General features: G+C 36.8%; 2 protein-coding genes and 1 long non-coding RNA gene across 4 annotated transcripts; all 3 read left to right on the forward strand.

Moving 5' to 3' along the window:
* Window positions 1-781: 781 nt before the first annotated feature.
* On the forward strand, window positions 782-14425 carry LOC117238947. Its single transcript, XR_004494306.1, has 3 exons — window positions 782-792; window positions 13144-13148; window positions 13932-14425. It is a non-coding gene; the product is annotated as an uncharacterized LOC117238947 (long non-coding RNA).
* Window positions 4042-7075, forward strand: LOC117238945. Its single transcript, XM_033504152.1, has 2 exons — window positions 4042-6040; window positions 6560-7075. The coding sequence occupies exon 1, from the start codon at window positions 4687-4689 to the stop codon at window positions 6028-6030; it is 1344 nt and encodes a 447-aa protein (XP_033360043.1). The 5' UTR covers window positions 4042-4686; the 3' UTR covers window positions 6031-6040; window positions 6560-7075.
* LOC117238946 (protein tipE) lies at window positions 7643-11229 on the forward strand. 2 transcript variants are annotated; one of them, XM_033504155.1, is made up of 4 exons: window positions 7643-8048; window positions 8535-8793; window positions 9526-9704; window positions 10143-11229. In XM_033504155.1, exons 1-3 carry the CDS (start codon window positions 7763-7765, stop codon window positions 9695-9697), a joined length of 717 nt encoding a protein of 238 aa, XP_033360046.1. In that variant the 5' UTR covers window positions 7643-7762; the 3' UTR covers window positions 9698-9704; window positions 10143-11229. The 2 variants fall into 2 exon arrangements, with proteins under 2 accessions (XP_033360046.1, XP_033360045.1); XM_033504154.1 differs by having other exon boundaries at window positions 7644-8048; window positions 9526-9693.
* Window positions 14426-19502: the final 5077 nt, after the last annotated feature.

The raw sequence follows: 19502 nt of genomic DNA on the forward strand, positions 1-19502 counted from the left end.
TAATCCATGAATTACGTTTTTGTATTTTGAGTAACTTGAAAATGATGTAGAGGAATTATAGACAATAATATCTACGAGTACATTAACCTGATTATTTTTACATCGCAAGCAATGAACACCAAGAATAACATGAAATGTGCTTTTGTGAATTTTACACTGAGTACGTATTTTCTGTGCATTGAGTAATTAAATGTTTGAACCACAATTTATTATTTTATAAAAACAATTTCTAAGTCATCGATTCCTAAACCATTCTTATAAAAATTAGCTTTGGAAACGAAGAACGGAGAAAACCTGCAAAGTTTTTATACGAACCAAAGCAATAACATTTTTCAAAAATAGTATTATTATATTAACATAAAAATGTTAAATAAAAATAGAAGACATAGTAGTCCTATTAGTTATTTATAATTATTTATACAATATCTTGATGTGATAAAAGAATTTCAATTCCAACGACATAATATTTCGATTAATAAGCTTATTCCAATGAAACATAAAACCATATTTAGTTTAATCGAAGAAGAATGATATTTCATATGACATAATCTGATTCATAATTTTATATTTCACATATTACAACCTGATACATAATTTTTGTATTTTATACGTGAAAACCGGATACTTTATGATTTACGATATAATTTTAGAAAATAATAGTTACAATTTTTATAATGTTATTTTACCCCATTTATAGATATTTAAAATCACATGTGTACATAATCATTCGTTATCCGCTACATGTTCCATAACTATTAAAATAACACCCGTTTATGCCTACGTACAGTATCTGTCAGTTGACCATATAACGATTCATCATAACCGATAGAGTATAATCTACAATTTTTTGCGTAAATATTTTCCGAGCAATCCTTTTAAGCCGGTATGTCTTCAATAAATAACAGCATCGAATGAATCGAACCAAGACTTTCACACAAGAACAATCATTCCTAACATTGAAAAGACAACGATAGAAATTTCTCGGAGGATTTTCCTCGAGCGTTTGGCTTCGAACGAAGCTTGCACGAAGTGTACGCACTGGCGCCGTTCGCACAAAAACTGCTGCTCGCCTGGAAAAAACAGAGCAGTGCCGAGTGCTTTTCTTCGTGTAGGTTCACGAGCCTGGGAAATGGGAGGAGCGCCATGGAATTGCCCCGAAATATTTATGCCACCAACGGCGGAAAGCGTATGAAAGTGTCGTGTTCGTTTAACGAGCAACGAAAGAGACGCGGAAAGCGAAGCGGAGAATAAAAGCAAAGAAAAGTGGTCTGCTCGTATAACTAGAAACACGATCGGTAGGGCAAAAAAGATGCAGGGGATTCGTCGTAAAATTAACGAGCAAGTTTTTAAGATCTGAATGATCCTTAGAAAATCCTTTGATATGGAAGAAAATCTGAAGAGATAAGGAATTTAGAAAAATGAAAAATGATAAATAGTGCCAAAATATTGAAAATATTTTAAAATAGATTTCGAAAAATCAGAAAGTAAAGATGAAAATTAATCATGAAAATGTAGAAGAATTTTAAAATTTAAATTTAAATTATATCAGAACTAATTTCAAATTTGATTGGAAATTTATCGAGAAATAGAAATAATCTTAAGTAATATCGGAGAAATCTTTTCTAGAGACGAGAGGAAAAATTCAAAAAATTCAAGGAAATTTTTAACACAGTAACGGAATTGCAGGTGAAACACATGTGAGGTCGAGACGTAAAGAAGCAAGGCATAAAACAGCAGGCGCCACACCGTCTGCGGCTAACGCTCGATAAACTACATTATGTGTTAACGCGTTGTGCCTTCTACCTCTTCCTCCACCTTCTTCTCTTTTTTTTTCTCCCCGTGATCTCCCCTCCTTTCTCGTTACCTTCGCCTGGAACTGTGTCAGCTACGAACGAAGCTATCACAGCGCGTCCTATCGCGTCCTATCGCGAGGAGAAACTATGTCACAATCTCCATGGCGGCATCGACTTGGCGGGAATTAAAAATCTGGAATGTACGTGTTATGGAAAACGCGAGCTGATAATTAAGTGGTTCCGGAGAGCAAAGCTTTAATTTCGCGATAAAAAAAAGGGTCGCGTTCTCAAGTCGATCCTTTCGCGTGTGTTCTCATTGTACAACTACCACAAAAACTCTTTTTACCGCTGAGTCGTTGAAGAAAGTGCTACGACCTCGTAAGAGGCTTCAGGTAATTGCAGGAATTGTGAGTTTTCGAGCTTGCACGCACTGTTTAATATTCTACAAAAATATACGAAGAACAATCTGGTATAATAGTTTGACGATATAAGAATTTTTTTGAAAGATTAACTCCTTGAATTAAATATGCTTTTATCCGTTTACAAAATTTTTTAGTACGTAAAATTATATCGGAATAAAATCACAAGAGGATATATAAGACAATTGAAGGAAAAAGATTTCTATATCGACATAATTAATTACGTGTTAGCGCTGTGAATTTCGTGCTTTTTGTCTTCGCTACTTCTGTTACTTGTTCTTCAAACTGTGTCACCTGTTCTGAAAGCCCTATGGCGAGGAAAACTGTGTCACAGTTGCACTGGTGGTTCGTGTCGCACATCGATAGTCTCGAAGGAAAAGCTGACCTGATCCGTGTCGCACACTGTCGAGGAAAACTCACTTGCTAATTATTTGTAGACTCATTATTTTCGTGATTCAGATTTATTAATATTTTATCAGTTTAACATTGGAAGAGCTTGAGAAATTGGCAAATGAAACGTTTTTCCGAATTTTTTAATGATTTTGAAGTAAACATTTAAACAGTTAATATTAAAATTTCAGATGAAAATTTTATTAGAAATTATTTATTTGGAATTAAAGTTTTATTCTTTCTAGTATGAAAATTGATGGTTCGCTTTTTGAAAGGAGGATTCTTTTGTAAAACAAAATGTATCCAAATTTTTTAAAAATTTACGTAGGAATCTTATGAAAAAAAAGATGAACGTAATAAAATGCATGATAATAATCCAGATTGATTTTGCATAAAGCACTTGAAACTGGGTATCGCAACAGACTTTTTGATTTCAATCTTTACCAGAAATTTCTCTGTAGGATCTGTATGCAAAGTAGAGTGAATAACAAACAGATTTAAATTTATGATTTAAAACGTGATTATACATATACTATTTCGCGGTAAATATTTCTTAGCGTACCAGTTTAAAAGTCTTATATAGAAATAAATAAGTCGTCAGCATTATGAAAATAAAATTTTGTCTAGATATCCCGAAAATAACCAAAGCTCGCTTGGAATAATTAAAGAAAGTTCATGGCATTTAAATCTTCGACCCAGTTTCGCCTAATGCGCATTCGAGTAAAGTTTACACAGAAATGCATTGCATTTGCGTGCAATGTTAGTATATCGATTTCTTTATTCAAGAAAATATATTGAAAAACATAGGGAAGAGTGCCAGGCTCCAAACTAGTCACTTTATTTATTAACTCTTTAAGATTATACCTTAAGACATGCTCGAACAAACTGATAAATATAATAGCACAAATTTCATGTCTTAAATGTCATCGGATACAAAGCAATTATTAATTCAATCGAAAATATGTATTTTTTATATCTGATATCATAAATTTAGAAAATCTTGAGGATAAAGCGATAATTTTACATTCTTTATAATTTTATTACACTATTAAAAGATTAAATTTATATTTAATATATTTGGTAAATCACTGATTGACTATAGATATCCTTAAATCTACAGCAAAGAAATGGAAACCGACTGAAAATGATCGATAAAAATTATGATTTGTACTAAATGCTTCGTGCAAATTAGTTTTCAATATGAACAAGAAGGAATCATTAAAGAAGAGAGAAAAGTTTTGTATAATAGAAAAGATTGAATGTCTTGCCGCTGGATCCGCCGGATCCCGCCATCTCTGGACGATTATCCTGCAACAGAGATCTTCCTGATGGCACGAAGGTGGCATCAATGACGTCAAATGCGGCAGTACACGGTGTCGTTGCAGTTGCAGAGGATGGGCATGCGCGAGGCATCGATCGATGCGCGATGCTGCTCGAGTTTTCGAGCCACGCACCTCACACGAGGCGCAAAGCGAACGAAAGCAGAACACGCGCGCGACTGGCCTCGTCCTGCTGTAAAAAGAACACCGGTGACACGAACTCGCGAGAAACTCTGACGTGGATATCTTCGAGATCACGATGTGGAAGCTAGACTGATCTTAAACTTCGTCGAGACCCTTCGAATTTCATCGGTAGAATTCTCAACGGTTTATCTTCCTATCTCAAGGGACCAAATCAGTGGTATAATGAAAAAATCAAACACGGAGAAGCTTCGTGAATAACGTCAGGTCGATTGACTAACAGCTGGAGTATGATAAACATTATTCTGGAGAAGCATTCTTGAATAAATGTTCGAGCTACTCATGGTACGTTAATGGTACGTACAATCTACGAAACTTATAAATCCATGTATTGATAAAACGTCAATGACTTCGACCGTGCACACCTCGTAGCTTCTATTCCCTTTAATCGTCGAACGATCGGAAGAACAAGGAAGATCACATATTTAAAGAACAATGATGTAGAAAATTCACCAGCGTAGTACATAGACACGATGGACAGGCTGACGTAGCATGTAATAATTCATTGTTCCTTGACATCAGGATCTTCTTGGTGATCGAATCGAGCTCGATAAACTCGACACGATGCCCAAGCAAGTGCCAGTGGAGAATTTGGTGATCCCGCCGCAGGACGGTCGGATATGCGGGACGATTTGCATCTGCCAGATGACGGCGGTGTTATCCTCCGTCGCTCTGGTTTATCTGACCGTGGCGATTTACATGCCGAGCACGCGAGCGTTTCAATCTGGTATCAGCGAGATACCAGTGATGTGCACGACAATACGCGCGATCAACGCGGATAATTGTGAATGGGGCAGCTGTGGAGAGTGGTGCCTGTCGAAAACATCCGGCCCTTGCGTCCAGATTCATGTAAATCTCCGCAGAAACGGCTCGGCGATCATATTAGCGAACTGTACCAATACCACGAACAAGACCTGTTACGGTATCGATCAGGAAAACGCGAAGAAATCGAAATGCATCGCGGACGAGTGTCGCAATCTCACCGGTACGTTCAACTGTACGTCTGGTGTATGCATTAACATCACAGACGCGTTCGAGTGTATATTCCACGACACGGATCCACCGTTGAAATGTTCCGGTAGACGCGGTAAGATAACCTGCATAGACATAGACGGTCTGTTTAATTGTAACCGTGGAACCTGCGAACGTATCAGAACACCCTACAACTGCGACCGTAGGTGCGTCGATATCCCGACCAGGAACAAAAATATGATTTTATTGAGCGGCGACAAGGTTTACCTGAGTCAATGCGAGAGAGCTATAGACGTCGAGACGAATCGGGAAATCTGGCACGAGGATCGTGGTGACGTCATGATGGCGTCCTGTTATGGAATATTCAACTCCACCTTGGGCGTCGAAGCTGTTGATTGTATCAATGGATCCGTTTTAGAGAAAGATCTTCTCTCTGATCTGACGAATTTCACCTATCTGTCATATCTCAACATATTCGCGACGAAACCACTGGATGAAACCAGAATGGTTGCTCCACCAGAGCAAGATCTTATCATCGCTAACGAAAGTCGTCTGCTAATTAATCTCGAGGGTTGCGTCAATACCCTACGCGAGGAATGTAAAGAATTCCTTCACGTATATGGGAAGGATGGTTCTGATCATAACGCACGCGCTAGATTTCCATGTTATTACGCTGAGGGTAACACTGAAGTCGTTGTATCCCGATTTAACCTGGAAAGCACTTACAAGGAGTTTCTAATCGCGTTGGTGTTGCCCAGTGTACTGTTCGTCATCAGTTGTCTGACGTTGATCTTTTGTCAGAGGACCGTGGTGGTCGGAGATGATGCCAAGATGAGATTTAAGGGCACAGTTGGTGCCGGCCTCACGTCGATAGAGAAGAGCGCTTCGGGTAACCTAGGGGATGCTGGCGGAGGAAACTCTGCTATGGCGCTCTGAGATCCGTCACGTAAGAATCGTTAAATAGAAATGAGACAAAGGTTATAAGGCATCTACATATAGCATTGAAGGGTTCTAAATGGGTTTACAGAACACTAAAAATATACTTTGAAACTTTTCAAGCGTCTACTGGAGAAATAAAGAGTTTTGCAAAATATGGAAAGGAAACAATTACATAATTCACCGTGATAATATGTGCAGGCTTTTAGAAACTATTCCCTTTGAAAAAAACAAATTGATTATCGATTGCACGAAATTTTCTGCATAATATTTACATAGTTGTAGAATTACATTCGAATGCAATTCACTAAAAAGATTGAAATCCTATTTAATTTATTGGAAACGAGTTTTTTGGGATAATTAAGATTAACATGTTAAGAACCAATTAAGTCGTAGCGTTTAGAACAATTTGTTCAACAATCTGATAAAGCAATAGTCACCAATGTTCAGAAAACTGTGTAGAGTTTTGAAGCGAGTAATTTCATAGTAGAATAGGAATTTTATGCGACATACTCTTTTCTGTTTGCAGGCATTCCCCTCCTGGAGGAGAGTCCGGCTCGTCAGTCGATATTCTCCCTGCGCGGGCATTATTAAGGTGTAGGGAGGGGGGGAACGCGTGGTTGAAATTCTCATCTTGCAAAAAAACAAAAACTACAAAACAAAATATACAAATACTTCTGCAGAAAGCGCAAACTATCTTTGAAAAACAAGCAAAAATATACAAAGAGACAGAGAGAGAAAGAGCAAGCGGTCAAGAACAAGTACCAAAGAAAAGCAAACAAGATTTTTCCTACTTGCACTGCCTGCACACTAAAAACAAAGAAAGGAACACTTTTGAGAGTTCACGTGCTTTTTTCAAATATTCGCGTCACTGCACGCATGCATGAGCGCGGATGAATCGCTTTGAGAAGTTCATACGACCGGATGCGCGATATAGCTCTCGCCTGTCTCTCTTCTGCTGACAAGGAAGAAGAAGAATCCTGAATTTGGACTCGACCAATTCATTTTTCGGATACGACGGGAAAACGTAACTAGAGAAAAAAAATAAATAGAAGGAAAAAGCAGACAATTCGGCGTCTTTTACACGTGACACAACATTCGTCGGTAGCTTTTAAGTGTCCCCCTTCTGATTGATTCGCCGTGACAGTAGATAAGAACCATTTATTACATATAGCTCTAGGTATCAAGGCTAAGCAATTCTTATTGTAATCACACTAACACCACAAAACCACATTCAGAACCGAAGGACGTACCTTGCTGGTAAATGATCGATCGATCCCTGCACAGCTGGCAACAAGCCCACAGAAAAACATTTGACAAACTCCTTGCTTAGTGCATCTTTTGAATGTATTCGATGCTTCTCGTATAATCGGTAGAATAATAACAAGTTGAACAATCAAAACTTATCATCAGTTTACAGTACAAGAAGACGAACGGAAAACGTAACAATTCGGTAATTTATTTGATAATTTGGAAACTCCAACAATTTTATTTGGAAGCTACAAGGAAACGGAGAAGAAAAATTCTTTCGGAAAACGTTGAAACGCGTTGAACGTGTGAAAATAAGGTTTCTTGACTCGAAATCAAAAGAAAAATTTCAGAAAAATTCAAACAACTTGGATATTAATCTCGTATCTTTAAAGACGAAGAAAGTTTTTAATATTTGAACAAACAGGGTCCAAGTGACCCGTACAATAGAGCAATCATTGATTCCGACGAGTCGACGGTGATCATGGGTGCCCAGGAAGAGGACACTAAGTCCAGCACCTTGGGTGGGGTGTTACCGGTGGTGGAAGTAGCGTCCTTGATGGAGAAAGCGAAATTTTACACGTCCCTCTGCCTGGGTACCATAGCCATCCTTGCTGTCTTCGCCTTCCTTTTTCTAATACCTTTCGTTGTGGAACCGGCAATTTCCACGATTTTGGCCGATTTCTCTCCTCACGCTGTGGCCTGTGTCGTCACTGATCATGTTTACGCTGAGGGACTAAAAAATTGCTCTTGGGCGAGCTGTAGAGAAGGTAAATTTTGAGTTTTCCTAACGCTGTAAGTTTGATATTCTATTTCAGTTAATTTTTCTCGGTTCTAACACATAAAACAAATATATGTAAATATAGATATAGCGACGAGCATAGCAACGAGATGATATTTACGTTATTTACATACTCGTAATACTATATTATCATTAATTAGACAAATATGAAAATTCTCTTTATTATGCACAGCTTTTAAAAACATTTATGCTTATTAAGCATGAATCAATTGGAATGAAATGTTGAATGTTGTTTGAATCATAAAAAGTTAAACGTATACTCCTTTTTTCTATTCTCTGTAAAGAATCACATCCTGTGAATAATCATTTTATTAATTTATAAATAATTTTTAGGAGCTTTTTCTAATAATAATGATTGATGTGAATTCTAAATTTGAGAAATTCGTATACATTTAATAGTATTTATGTACTAAAAATTTGCATAGATATATTAATAGATTTTTCTCGATTGTAGGTTGTACTAGCGCCGCGCTTCGTTGTCATCAGATTAGGGTGAACTATACGAGATTAACGTTCGAGGAATTCGTGGCAAAACCTTTGGGTTCCATTTCCTGGGATGTCTCGGACACGAAATTCTTCGTAAACACAGAAGGCTGCGGTTACCCACCCACAGTGAACTGTTCGGATTTTGCTAAGAAATACGGATATTCGAACATGGGAAAGATATTCCCCTGCTATTACAGCAGAACACACCCAGAGACTGTCGTTGCAAGGTATAATCACAGTATCATATTCGTGATAAATACGTTAGCGAAAGCACGAAACGTGTCATGCTTTCAGCGCATCGACATTAATGCGGCAAATACTACTTTATCATTATGATTTTCAATACATTTAAATTCTCGTATGTGTATGAAACTATATTCTATGCTGTGTTAACACGCTCACGCAAATCAACTTTGTTTGTTAGAAATATCACAGTCCGTGTTTTTCTACATCAAAAGAATTGGAAATATTCTTCTCTGGTTATGAAATTACAAATGGTTCTATAATTAGGCTATGTTACGAGACCTTGTTTCGTACTATATAATTCTTGTCGACCTACTTTCTTTTAACCGGGTCATTGAAGTAGAAACTTCTATAACTATGGTATTATAAGTTAATAAAAGCAATTTCTGTTAGGTTCTTGTAAGCGCATTAGATAGAAGCGCTCAATAAATAGGCACCATGATGGTTTTTTACTCTTCGTATGGTGATAAACAATCAACATTATTAATCTCATATGATCGAGTTTAGTCCAGAGAAGATATTTGATGAGAGATTAGTGAACGATGCACATATTGTTTTCTATATACTGAAAAATTAGTACGAACTAATAAGAATGATATAATTTTTAATAAAAATGGAGCGATATGTGAAAGAATAGAAATAAAGAAATTTTTCTGTCTTCTCTAATTAATAGGGTAATAAAAATCAGTAGAGTGACACTATGAATATATTTCTAGGTACTCTTGGGATGAAAATTTGAGGCATCTAGTGCTAGCGTTGGTGGTGCCTACAGTTGTTTTTGGAGTATCCCTCAGTGTATTATGTTATTGGTATTGTCCACCGATGGCCAAGAGCTGCGGAGGGCCAGGTCGTAACCTGATTGACAAGTACTCGAGGAAGGAAGAGTAAGTAACGTGTATGTATGCAGTGCCCAGTGAGGCTAGAAGAACCTATATACCTTATTTACATTCTAGAATTGCTTCAAGGAATTAATGTCTTTTTTCCATAAAATATGCTAAAATAATATTTCATTAAAGAATCGCAAAGCTCAGAAAAATATGTTCATCGCTAAATTCTAAATAAAAGATTCTATTTTAAATCGACTTCTCGAAAAATGTACTTTATCCACTTGTATCACTCGTCTAGTAAACCTACGATACAGTAAAAATAACAGAAACAGAAAGAAATACAATACCAAATTCAATTCAACGTAGAACCATAAAGAATTAATATATCAGTTACTTTGTTCGAACTAAAAATACAATAACTCCTCGAAGCAATACTGCTGCATTATATTTTGACAAAGAGACCCTGCTGTATTTTCTATCACAAGTTTTCTGTTGCATTCGTACAGTATCCTGGGAGAGGACGAGTTCGAGGAGGACGAGGAAGAATACTGACTACTACCAAGGGCTCACCCCCCAGCGCGGGAGTGACGCCGAAGGAATTACTGAAAATCCCCTAGCGTACTTTACGCTTTAAATGTAAGCGATCGTCCGAAAGCAATAGCAACGTTCAGGAAATTCCATCAACGGACATAGAATGCAATTCGTTCTCGTAATTCGCGTCAGCTCGTCTGACCCAGTTTCGACTTCTACTACTTACAATCGATCTTAACTTGTCGCAAAACATTGCACTTGCGCTTAATCGATTGCTTTCATTAAAGAAAATTGGTAACCACGCTAACTTTGCTATTTAAACCTCGCCTATGGACCATTCTCTATTCTTACACGGTCTAATCAAATTATTTCCCATTCTAACTTGCAATAAATCAAAATTAATGTTATACACCCTTATTGCGAGCAAAACGATTCCTTTCTAAAGACTTCCCCGTGATAAAGTGTAGTACAAACCGAAATTAATCTAAGATCGTTCTGTTCGACCATATTGTGGGATCGTACATCGAAAGTGCTATCATATTTTCCCCCTGTGGGGAAAGTGTCTGCCCCTTACGAATTAATATTTGAGATGTTTGCGATATTTTTACACCGAGTTACCGTGGAACCAAACAGAAACGATCAATGACACAAACGATCGTGCAATTATTGTTCGAGGTATAATCGCGATGTTTTTTCGATATTACACGTAATTACTTTGCGAGATTTTTATATACAAATGCAATAAACTCCAATGGGGAAGAAAGGAAGTTGTTCATCGATTTTTAGAGGTAAAGTAAGTTTGGTTAATCGACGGGAGAACTCAGTCTCGATCATCTACCAGTATTCCGAACGAGATTCAGAGATACGATGTGACATGGTGCGCCTTCCTACAACGTGATAACTTTAAACGTAAGGAACAAAATATTCAAGTGGCACATTTTACCGCAGCATTCGTTCGTAATAAGATAAATGAGATGTGCTTGTGTACGTATTTGTAAGTCATGTTTCCCCAGACTCGGGTAAGATGACGTTTGAAACGATAAATAAGAAGATAATGTAAAAGGAAAAGAGAGGAATGAAATATTTTTCGAAGCAGCATAGTATCTGTATCGATTTGACATTTGATGTTGCTTTGAATATTTTGAAATCACAATTGAACGAAATTTGGGAAGTTTATTATGTGAAATATCATTTTACCCAGATCTGCCTGTATCTGAGCCGATGATCGAAGAAAATAAGGAAGTAAAGGTTTGTACGTCGCGGAAAAGGAACAGTCGATTCGTCAAACATTTCAACAAAAAAAGAAAAAATCAAAATCCTGCGCAGGCTCGTGTCACGCGAGCGTACGTTTCAGTACGATCATTTCAGTATTTCTACTTGGAATGTTTCAAACGGATAATTACATTCGGCGATGGAAGTTAACAGTGAGATAAAGAAGAGAGAAAAGAATATTTTCGACTTGAAAATTATATCAAAATAAAAACGAGAACCGTAGTGCTTTCGCGTATGATCGCAAGATTAGAATGACGAATCTACACGGCTATTTTTGCAATAAGAGCGAAGGAAAAACTCGTAGTTAAAATTCTAATTTTCGAAGTGAATGAAACGTAAGAAATACAGAAGAGGCAGTAACGCGATCGTCTCCAGGATCTGTCTTCGCACCAAAGGATAAAACTCGTAGTTTAAGTTTAGCCTGTAAGTTAAGTCTGTGAATATAATCGATTACCGTAACGAGATCGATACAATGATTGTTACAAATTTTTTACGCGGACGCAAGTCGCGTCGTGGTATAGTTAGGATAAACAAACGTATTTGCATAAAGCGCAGGTGCACGCATGCACGTATCGCGCGCAGTAGTTTATAGCTGTAGATATCGGTTTTTCAGTTCAGTTTTCCAAAAGGGACAAGCGATATGCGTTCCATAAGCTGCGAAACAACGTGACCTGCCGAGCCAATAACTTAGTGAATTCATTAGCAATAATTCTCAATTTATATCTAAAAGAATTTTGAAACGCTTAATCAATTTATTTGCCGTACAGTAAATTTCATAAAATGTGAACTTAATCTTAGAAACCAGATGCCTAGCGCACTTTAATGAAAAAAAATTACATAAAAGCTGTAAGCAAAATTACTATACAAAAGGAGTAGAAAATAATTTTTTTAAGGGAAGATGTATAGTCAACATTATAAAATACTTTAAAATAAACATCACTACAAATCCAACATTTCTAAGATCTTATTCATATTTTATGAGAAAACATGTACAAAATAGATCTGCAAATAATTCATCTTAGATATTTACCAAAATTTGATATTATTAGGCTAATGACCACTGTCGATATATTCAGTGGAATTATTGATATATTATTTGTACAGTACTTACTAATTATATATCAATTATATATTAATTATATATAATTATATATAACGATATCTTACGTTAAATCGTTAGCTTTATATGGGTGGGATAGCAAAGAGTTACGCAGTTGTTTCGAAGCGTACGGAAACTACATCGCGAACCTGTACATCTAGAATGGTTGTGAATCCTTACTTGGCCTTACTCTAGGCATCCAGCAAGTTGGCACGATTCGCCTCGAATGAGATGCGAATTCCAATGGAGCCTGCGTTTCGGCACTCATTCCCCACTCGAAGCTTGCTAATCGATTTCCGTTCTGTGCGTGCCAGCGATTGATCGATGGATCGCAAGCGCGCCTTCTAAAATTAAACGGACGAAATCTTCTCTCTTGCACTTTTTTGTGGTCACGTGAAACTTTTGCTCAAAGACGCTCAACTCACGGGACGATGAGGTCGATTAAAAATAATATTAATCGGTGCAAAAAAGAAAGAAAATTTGAAAAATATGGACATTTCTTTAATGGAATTTCAGACACTAATTAGTAGACTGCGGATATTTATACATTTTTTAGAAATTGAAATGTGCGACGATATGAAAATTGTGAACAGATATATGTTTAGATTCCGTTTCTTTATCAAAACGATGTTTTTGGTTCTATTTCTTCAGTAATCAGTTTTGTAATTAGATTCTACGTTTCAATTCTGTCTCTTTAGTACAAGTTTAAAACTTCTGTTTAAGTTCTATTCCTCTTATAAAAGTATGGGTTTGCATAAACATCCGCATAGAAAACTAGCGCGATATGAGTTAAAATTTTGTAGTGATCGAACATCGAAAATCCTGTAAGTCGAACTATTGAATGATTGTCGTTTCCCTTAGATGGACGCATGAGAAAAGATTATTTAACTTTGATCGAAGTAAATGTTTCCTAGCCACGAGAAATTTCGATCATCGAATCATGATTACAAATACATTTATAATGCATTGTGCTTGATCAACATACACGCGAGTATCGAGTATCGTTTCGAAAAATTCAAGCACAAATTCGTGGACTTCTTCGTCCATGGGAAAAAGTGCTCATTCAACTTCGAGCACTTCCATATCTCTCATATCAGATCGGTTTAGTGCCAATTCGTTAGTCGATTAGAATCTCGCAAATGACCATCGAGTTAAACGTATTTAGAATCATCGGTCGCGGGAGAAGACGTCGATACAATTAGATAGATTATACGAAATTCTTAGGAGATCGAGATATTTATTAAAAAGTGATAATCGAAAACAAGATAGTGTCATTGGTAAACAGCTAGGATAAATATTAACCAGTGGTTGAAATTAATCAATGAAATGAAAAGAGATGAAACGAAAATTCCATAGACGGTTACAGATTAGAAAGCAGCGATTAATTGTAAAGTATCGATACTTATGTATAATACGCTCTATCGCATGTTACTTGATTATTCTAACGTACCTGCACTTAATATAGTTAAGCTGTTACATCGATTTTCTTCCTATATTCTATTTCACTCTGTCTCTTCGTTTCTTTCCCTCCCTTTCTCGATAAAAATTTCTTCTAGCCTGTAGAAATATCTCGATCAGTATTCCTTTGCCTCCTCTCTTTCCTATTCTTCTCCTAACCTATTAATATTCTTTCCAATTGATGACATAAAAAATACAAATCAGGGAGAATGCTCTACGAGCTTCCTGGTTCTATACTCGAGAATTTTAGACCTCATCGAAGAAAACATTATTGTTCACCGCTTCGTGCGTATCATTATAAAGTCCTGAATACATTGTACATAATATATTATATATAACATACTCGTTTTCTGCGATACTAACGGACTATTGTAAATAAAAGGTTGTACGATTTCGTTTGAAATATACAGAAACACGTTTTCTGTTAAATGTATTTTCCTTTACAACATCCAGTACAATTTTTTTTCATAGAATTTAAATTTTCTCTTTCTTACTAAATTTCCATTTTAATTCTCATGAATAAATGAATTTCTTTCAGTGATAAAATATTTCAATAAATCACAATCACGGAAGATTAATGAATATTTTGCCATAAAATACCTCCGCGTAGACGAAATGTCTTTTTCGATATGAAACGATGTACTCTGCATTCGAGTTTCATTTATTTGCGATTTTATTTGCGACTATACTTTATGTAACGACAGCAATCCTTTGAAAAGCTTTTAAGCTCCAGTATGTATACCGCGCTTAATCCTTACTGAGCGCTCGAAAATATTGAATCACTATAACAAAATGTTGAATTACCGAGAAGTTTATTTTTTTTTATAACAGAACTACTAAATAAAAGAAAACTTTAATAATGCGAAAAGTAATTACGATGTGCATCAGAGTTTTTCAATATTATTTTTCTTTTCTAATCTTTTTTAATACTCCAGTTTAATCAAGCGTTACACAAGGAAGTTTGCTTAACGAGATTCAATATGTTTACATCAACATGATGCCTCTTAAAGCTCCCAGATCGTTCGTCAAACATTTGTGCTGCATTAAACTATTCAAACTGTGGTAAGACTATTATGCTTGCTAGTGGGAAAATTTTCGAATTGTTTAATACGTTATGTAATTACATCAAAGAGCGAGAAATTTACTAACAAGAGGGAACTACAGGTATACGAAACAATGGAATTCTGCAATTATTCGAGATCCTATGAGTCTGAAATGGAAATTGTATATGTATGTTATTACTAAGCCCTATAGAACTGTTACAAATATCATATACATATACGATGGAACAGAATTGATCGAGATGGTCAAACGTTCGTAATTGGATACGTTTCTGTTTTCTAATTGAAGAATATTCCGACTTTTGTTAGTAGGAAATATTATCTATATATTAATAATGAATCATTATTAACAAGCACAAGGAATTTCTTCACGTAATATAATAGTTTAAAGGCTAAAATTAAACCTATCAACTCGATACCTTAAAATAATGTACCTGATAATAAGATCTGTAATGTGATGATCGTGAAAATTAGCAACAAGTTAAATTAAGATACGAATATTAAATCACGTATAAACAGATTAAGAAGTTTCTAAGAGAAGCTTTTCAAATTGGAACCTCAACATTTTCAACATCTGCATGATCAAAACAATGTTCTGCAATACTGATAAGATATAGGGGTTGTGAGTATAGTAAAATAAATCATGATATACATTACACACCAAGTAACCACTATATATACCTATGAATAAATACAAAGTGACAATACCAGCTGAAACGTAGATTTAATAAACCAAAAGTTTAATGAACAGTCAGTTCCAATCTACTAATAACGCAACACCACCATCCTCCCCACAGAGCGTTTAAAAACTGTTTAATCAACGAAACGTAATGTCCAACAAACCATGAGTCAGCATGAAAGAAGCGGAGGTCAGCATTGACTTCTCCCTCACTAATTAATCAGCTTTTGCAGGGGAAGTCGCAAACGCGTATTCGCATTCGAGGGCAAAACAGTCGTAGGTAGGTTTCGAGGTATGTTGGGAAGATTCGAGCGCCTCGGGCGTTCTGTCAGCCGCTCTCGTAATATAAAGGAACACCGGCTAGGCCCCATAAACGCAGAGCCGTGACGGTGCTTCAGGGCGCAAGCTCGGTATGGGGGAGCTTGCGAGCCATATACTCGACGACCAGCCTTGTTTTCAAATAGTCGTCTAGATTGCGTGGATACCTCGCGGTCGTTCGACGCAGTATAAACTGGAGGAGATTTCTTGTTCTCCTCGCCGATGTCAACGCACCGCGGGAAGCAATGACATCGAGAAAGATGGATGGAAATGAAAACTCGAGCAGCTCGCGTCGTTATTGACTGGTCTTTTTATCGCGACCGTTTCGAAATCACATCGACCAGACCTTTCGCTGCAAGCGAATCTCGCTTGTATCGATACATATCGAGAATCCCTGCGATATCGCCGTGTGTGGTTGCGTTCCAGAACTCTGTAAAACTCGAGTGAATTTTTTTCGGTGAATCTCGTTGAGTCTTGTGCATTTTAATCGAAATTTTTGTCTATGCATCTGCCACGATTTCAAGATTTCAGGTAAAACTTAATTATTTTATAAATCATGTTTGATGTTGGATGACTCATGATTGAAATTATTGTAATTTAAATTGTTCTGAAAGTTTTATGTTTGAAAAAGTTATATTAGGGAGAATGAAGTATAACTGACTTTTTAAAGTGAGAAAGAAAGTGATATTTAGCATGTTGTACGTGATCGAAGATATTTGACATTTAGTGCAAGTCTCGATAGACTTGAAGGTAGAAGATGTGTTCGTACAATGTTGTTTGGAGGATGTGTCGCTGTGCATAGAAGTTTTGTAATATTCAAAGTTGATACAATGGAAATTGCGTACGTATTTCGTTGCAAAGGTTTAAATTTTCGCGTTACTCCCGCGATCTTCACTCGAACTATAATATTAGAACTATACCCTCAACTTAAGATATTATCGTAGATTTATGTCGATCATTTACAGCCAAGTAAACGCTCTTGCGTCAAAAGAACGTAATTCTCAAACGCTTAAGAATTGCAAATCAGATATTAACTAATTAATAGCAATTATTTAGCAACAGTTATTTAATAACAAATTCACTTAAACGTACTTTTTATTGTTTTAGAAAATGGAACATTTTGGAATTAGTTAAATCATTATTGGTTGAAATTTATTTTTCAAATTCCGAGATCCAAAGTAAAAGTTTCAGAATTAGTTATATCATCGTTGTTAGATATTTATATCTAGAATTTTTCAAATCTCAGGATCCAATATACTACTTCCAGAAAGTCGATAACGCACTATATTTGGCATAGCAAATATATCACGGTATTCGTATGCTAACATCGATTCGTCTACTCCTTGAATTCTCTTTGATGTCAACTTAAACATCGTTGAATCGTCTTGTCGTGAGAACTTTCAAGATACCCTACAACGGACCTGTTTATTCAAGCTTGAAAGTTTCCCAGAATCGATATGTATTATTTTCCAGTGGTCGTTAAGCGATCGTCTCTTACGCAATAATGGGATTACGAGTATCTAATTGCACGTCATCCGGTGGAGTGCACCTGTTTACACTAGCGATACACATAACGAAGTTAAAACCCGGTAATTGCTTTAACTGCATTAAGCTTGGTGCGCGAATAGCATGAAGCAAAAAAGGCGATGGGAAAAATCTAGGGAAAGAGACTAAAACTATCAGAGTTGAAGATAAAAAGTGATCGATAATTGTTTACGACCGTTCCAGAAGTATAATCTTAGTACAGAACGTATACATTCGTTAAAAGTCAAATTGTTTTATTCGGCGTTATGGAATTTATAAAATAAAATATCTTTTTTACATGTTCTATTTCACGAATTCATAAGTATTTCTCGTTAAAATCTATTAATCATTTAACGACGCACTTTTAACCTTCCTTTCCGTGAATCAACTCGATAATTTCCAAGACTTCTTGGATATTACGAGGATTCGCAGGAACGATGAGTCGAAAATCGATTTTCTGAAAGGCTACCAGACCATCGCGATATGATTCCTTAACGAGAGACAGCGTGTAAGGCTAAATGCCTAGAAGAGAGCTTCCAACAGAGTGAATCGATAGAAAGTTTCCGACGTTTGTATCTGTTCTAGAAGAGCGATTCGAAACTCCGTGAACTTTCCCTTTTCAATGGGATATTTCACAGTCGAGCGGGCTTGAATTTCGTGGTGATTTTAACTGGAGCAACGATTGGTCGAATAAGTGGTATTCGCGGTTTGAGTCATTATTTGTTCGCATGTCAGTCTTGGGACCTTATGTAAAATCAACCACTTTACATAATCAGAAAATCAATGTTCCGCGCGAGCTTTCATACTTCTGGTGATATCTTAATCAAGGTCAAATTTTTTGTATTTCGTGTGGAATACACTTTCGAACGCTGGATCGATCGGTTTATTTAGGAACCTGATATTTGAGAGAAGGTAAACAGTTTCTAATACATATGTCTGACTCGGTTACGTAGAATTCTTGCCAGCGCGCCGGGAACTCCTGGATCGATGATACGCGGCCGGTATTCTCGAGAAGAATGTTTGAACTCGACCGGCGAGCTATCGAGACACCTGTTGTGAAGCGGACTCAAGCCTGGAAAATTCAACAGCTGTGGCAACTTCCTTCAAGAAAATTTCATGGCCGTCGGGATCGTAAATTAAATTATATTCTTAAAACGTCCTTCGCCGTTTGTTTCCACGTGGAAGTAACAAAACCGATCGGTGCAAATAACTACCTCGGTTCCTCGATCTACGGGGAATAAAAATCGATAACGCTAATAAGTCAATATTTCAGTAAATTGTAATAAAACTCTCTTCAATGTTGCAATAGAGAAACTTGGCGAGAAAAATAGTACAAGTGTGTTTAGCGAGAATAAAATCTTTATAGTCTTTTTAAATAAAAAATGTTACGTCGCGTAACATTCTACCTAGCCGAGGCCACACACCGCGGGCAATATGGCAACCAGATGTCTTCGGATACTCGCAGCGTATCTTCCATGATTTCAAGGACCTTCCATAAATCACATAGATTTCCTAGAAAAGGTCCTCCAAACGAAACAAACATCTGGTCCGGAGGAATTTCTAGAGACTATTGTCTACCACGGCTTAACAAGGGAAAGTCAGTTTTTGTCACGTACGCTGCAACTTTCCTCCCACTAACCACTTTCTCTCGAGGGCGGTTAAGACCCTTCGTTTAACCAATTAAAACGAAGCCTATTCCCTCACTCTCCTAAATAACATCGGCACCAACGAATCCGATGGTCCCGTGCGCTAGACACACTCATCCTTAGCTCTCCTCCGAGACAGCATCGTCTTCTAAGAGTACTGTTTTTGCATCCTTCGAACGGTCAACATCCTTCGAGCGGGTATACACACCCGCAGATCACTCAGTCACTCACTCATCTCGTACCTACGCACCAGTGTAACTATCCTCGTTATAAGTTGT

The sequence above is a fragment of the Bombus vosnesenskii genome, unplaced genomic scaffold, assembly GCF_011952255.1.
Source record: "Bombus vosnesenskii isolate JDL3184/JDL3185 unplaced genomic scaffold, Bvos_JDL3184-5_v1.1 scf7180000013788, whole genome shotgun sequence".
NCBI lineage: Eukaryota > Metazoa > Arthropoda > Insecta > Hymenoptera > Apidae > Bombus > Bombus vosnesenskii.

Excerpts from the sequence above, each read along its gene's own strand:
- LOC117238945 (XM_033504152.1), top strand. The coding sequence starts at position 4,687 with ATGCCCAAGCAAGTGCCAGTGGAGAATTTGGTGATCCCGCCGCAGGAC.
- LOC117238946 (XM_033504154.1), top strand. The coding sequence starts at position 7,763 with ATGGGTGCCCAGGAAGAGGACACTAAGTCCAGCACCTTGGGTGGGGTG. Across the intron at positions 8,049-8,534 it reads TTGGGCGAGCTGTAGAGAAG|GTTGTACTAGCGCCGCGCTT; the intron begins GTAAATTTTGAG and ends TCTCGATTGTAG. Across the intron at positions 8,794-9,525 it reads CCAGAGACTGTCGTTGCAAG|GTACTCTTGGGATGAAAATT; the intron begins GTATAATCACAG and ends ATATATTTCTAG.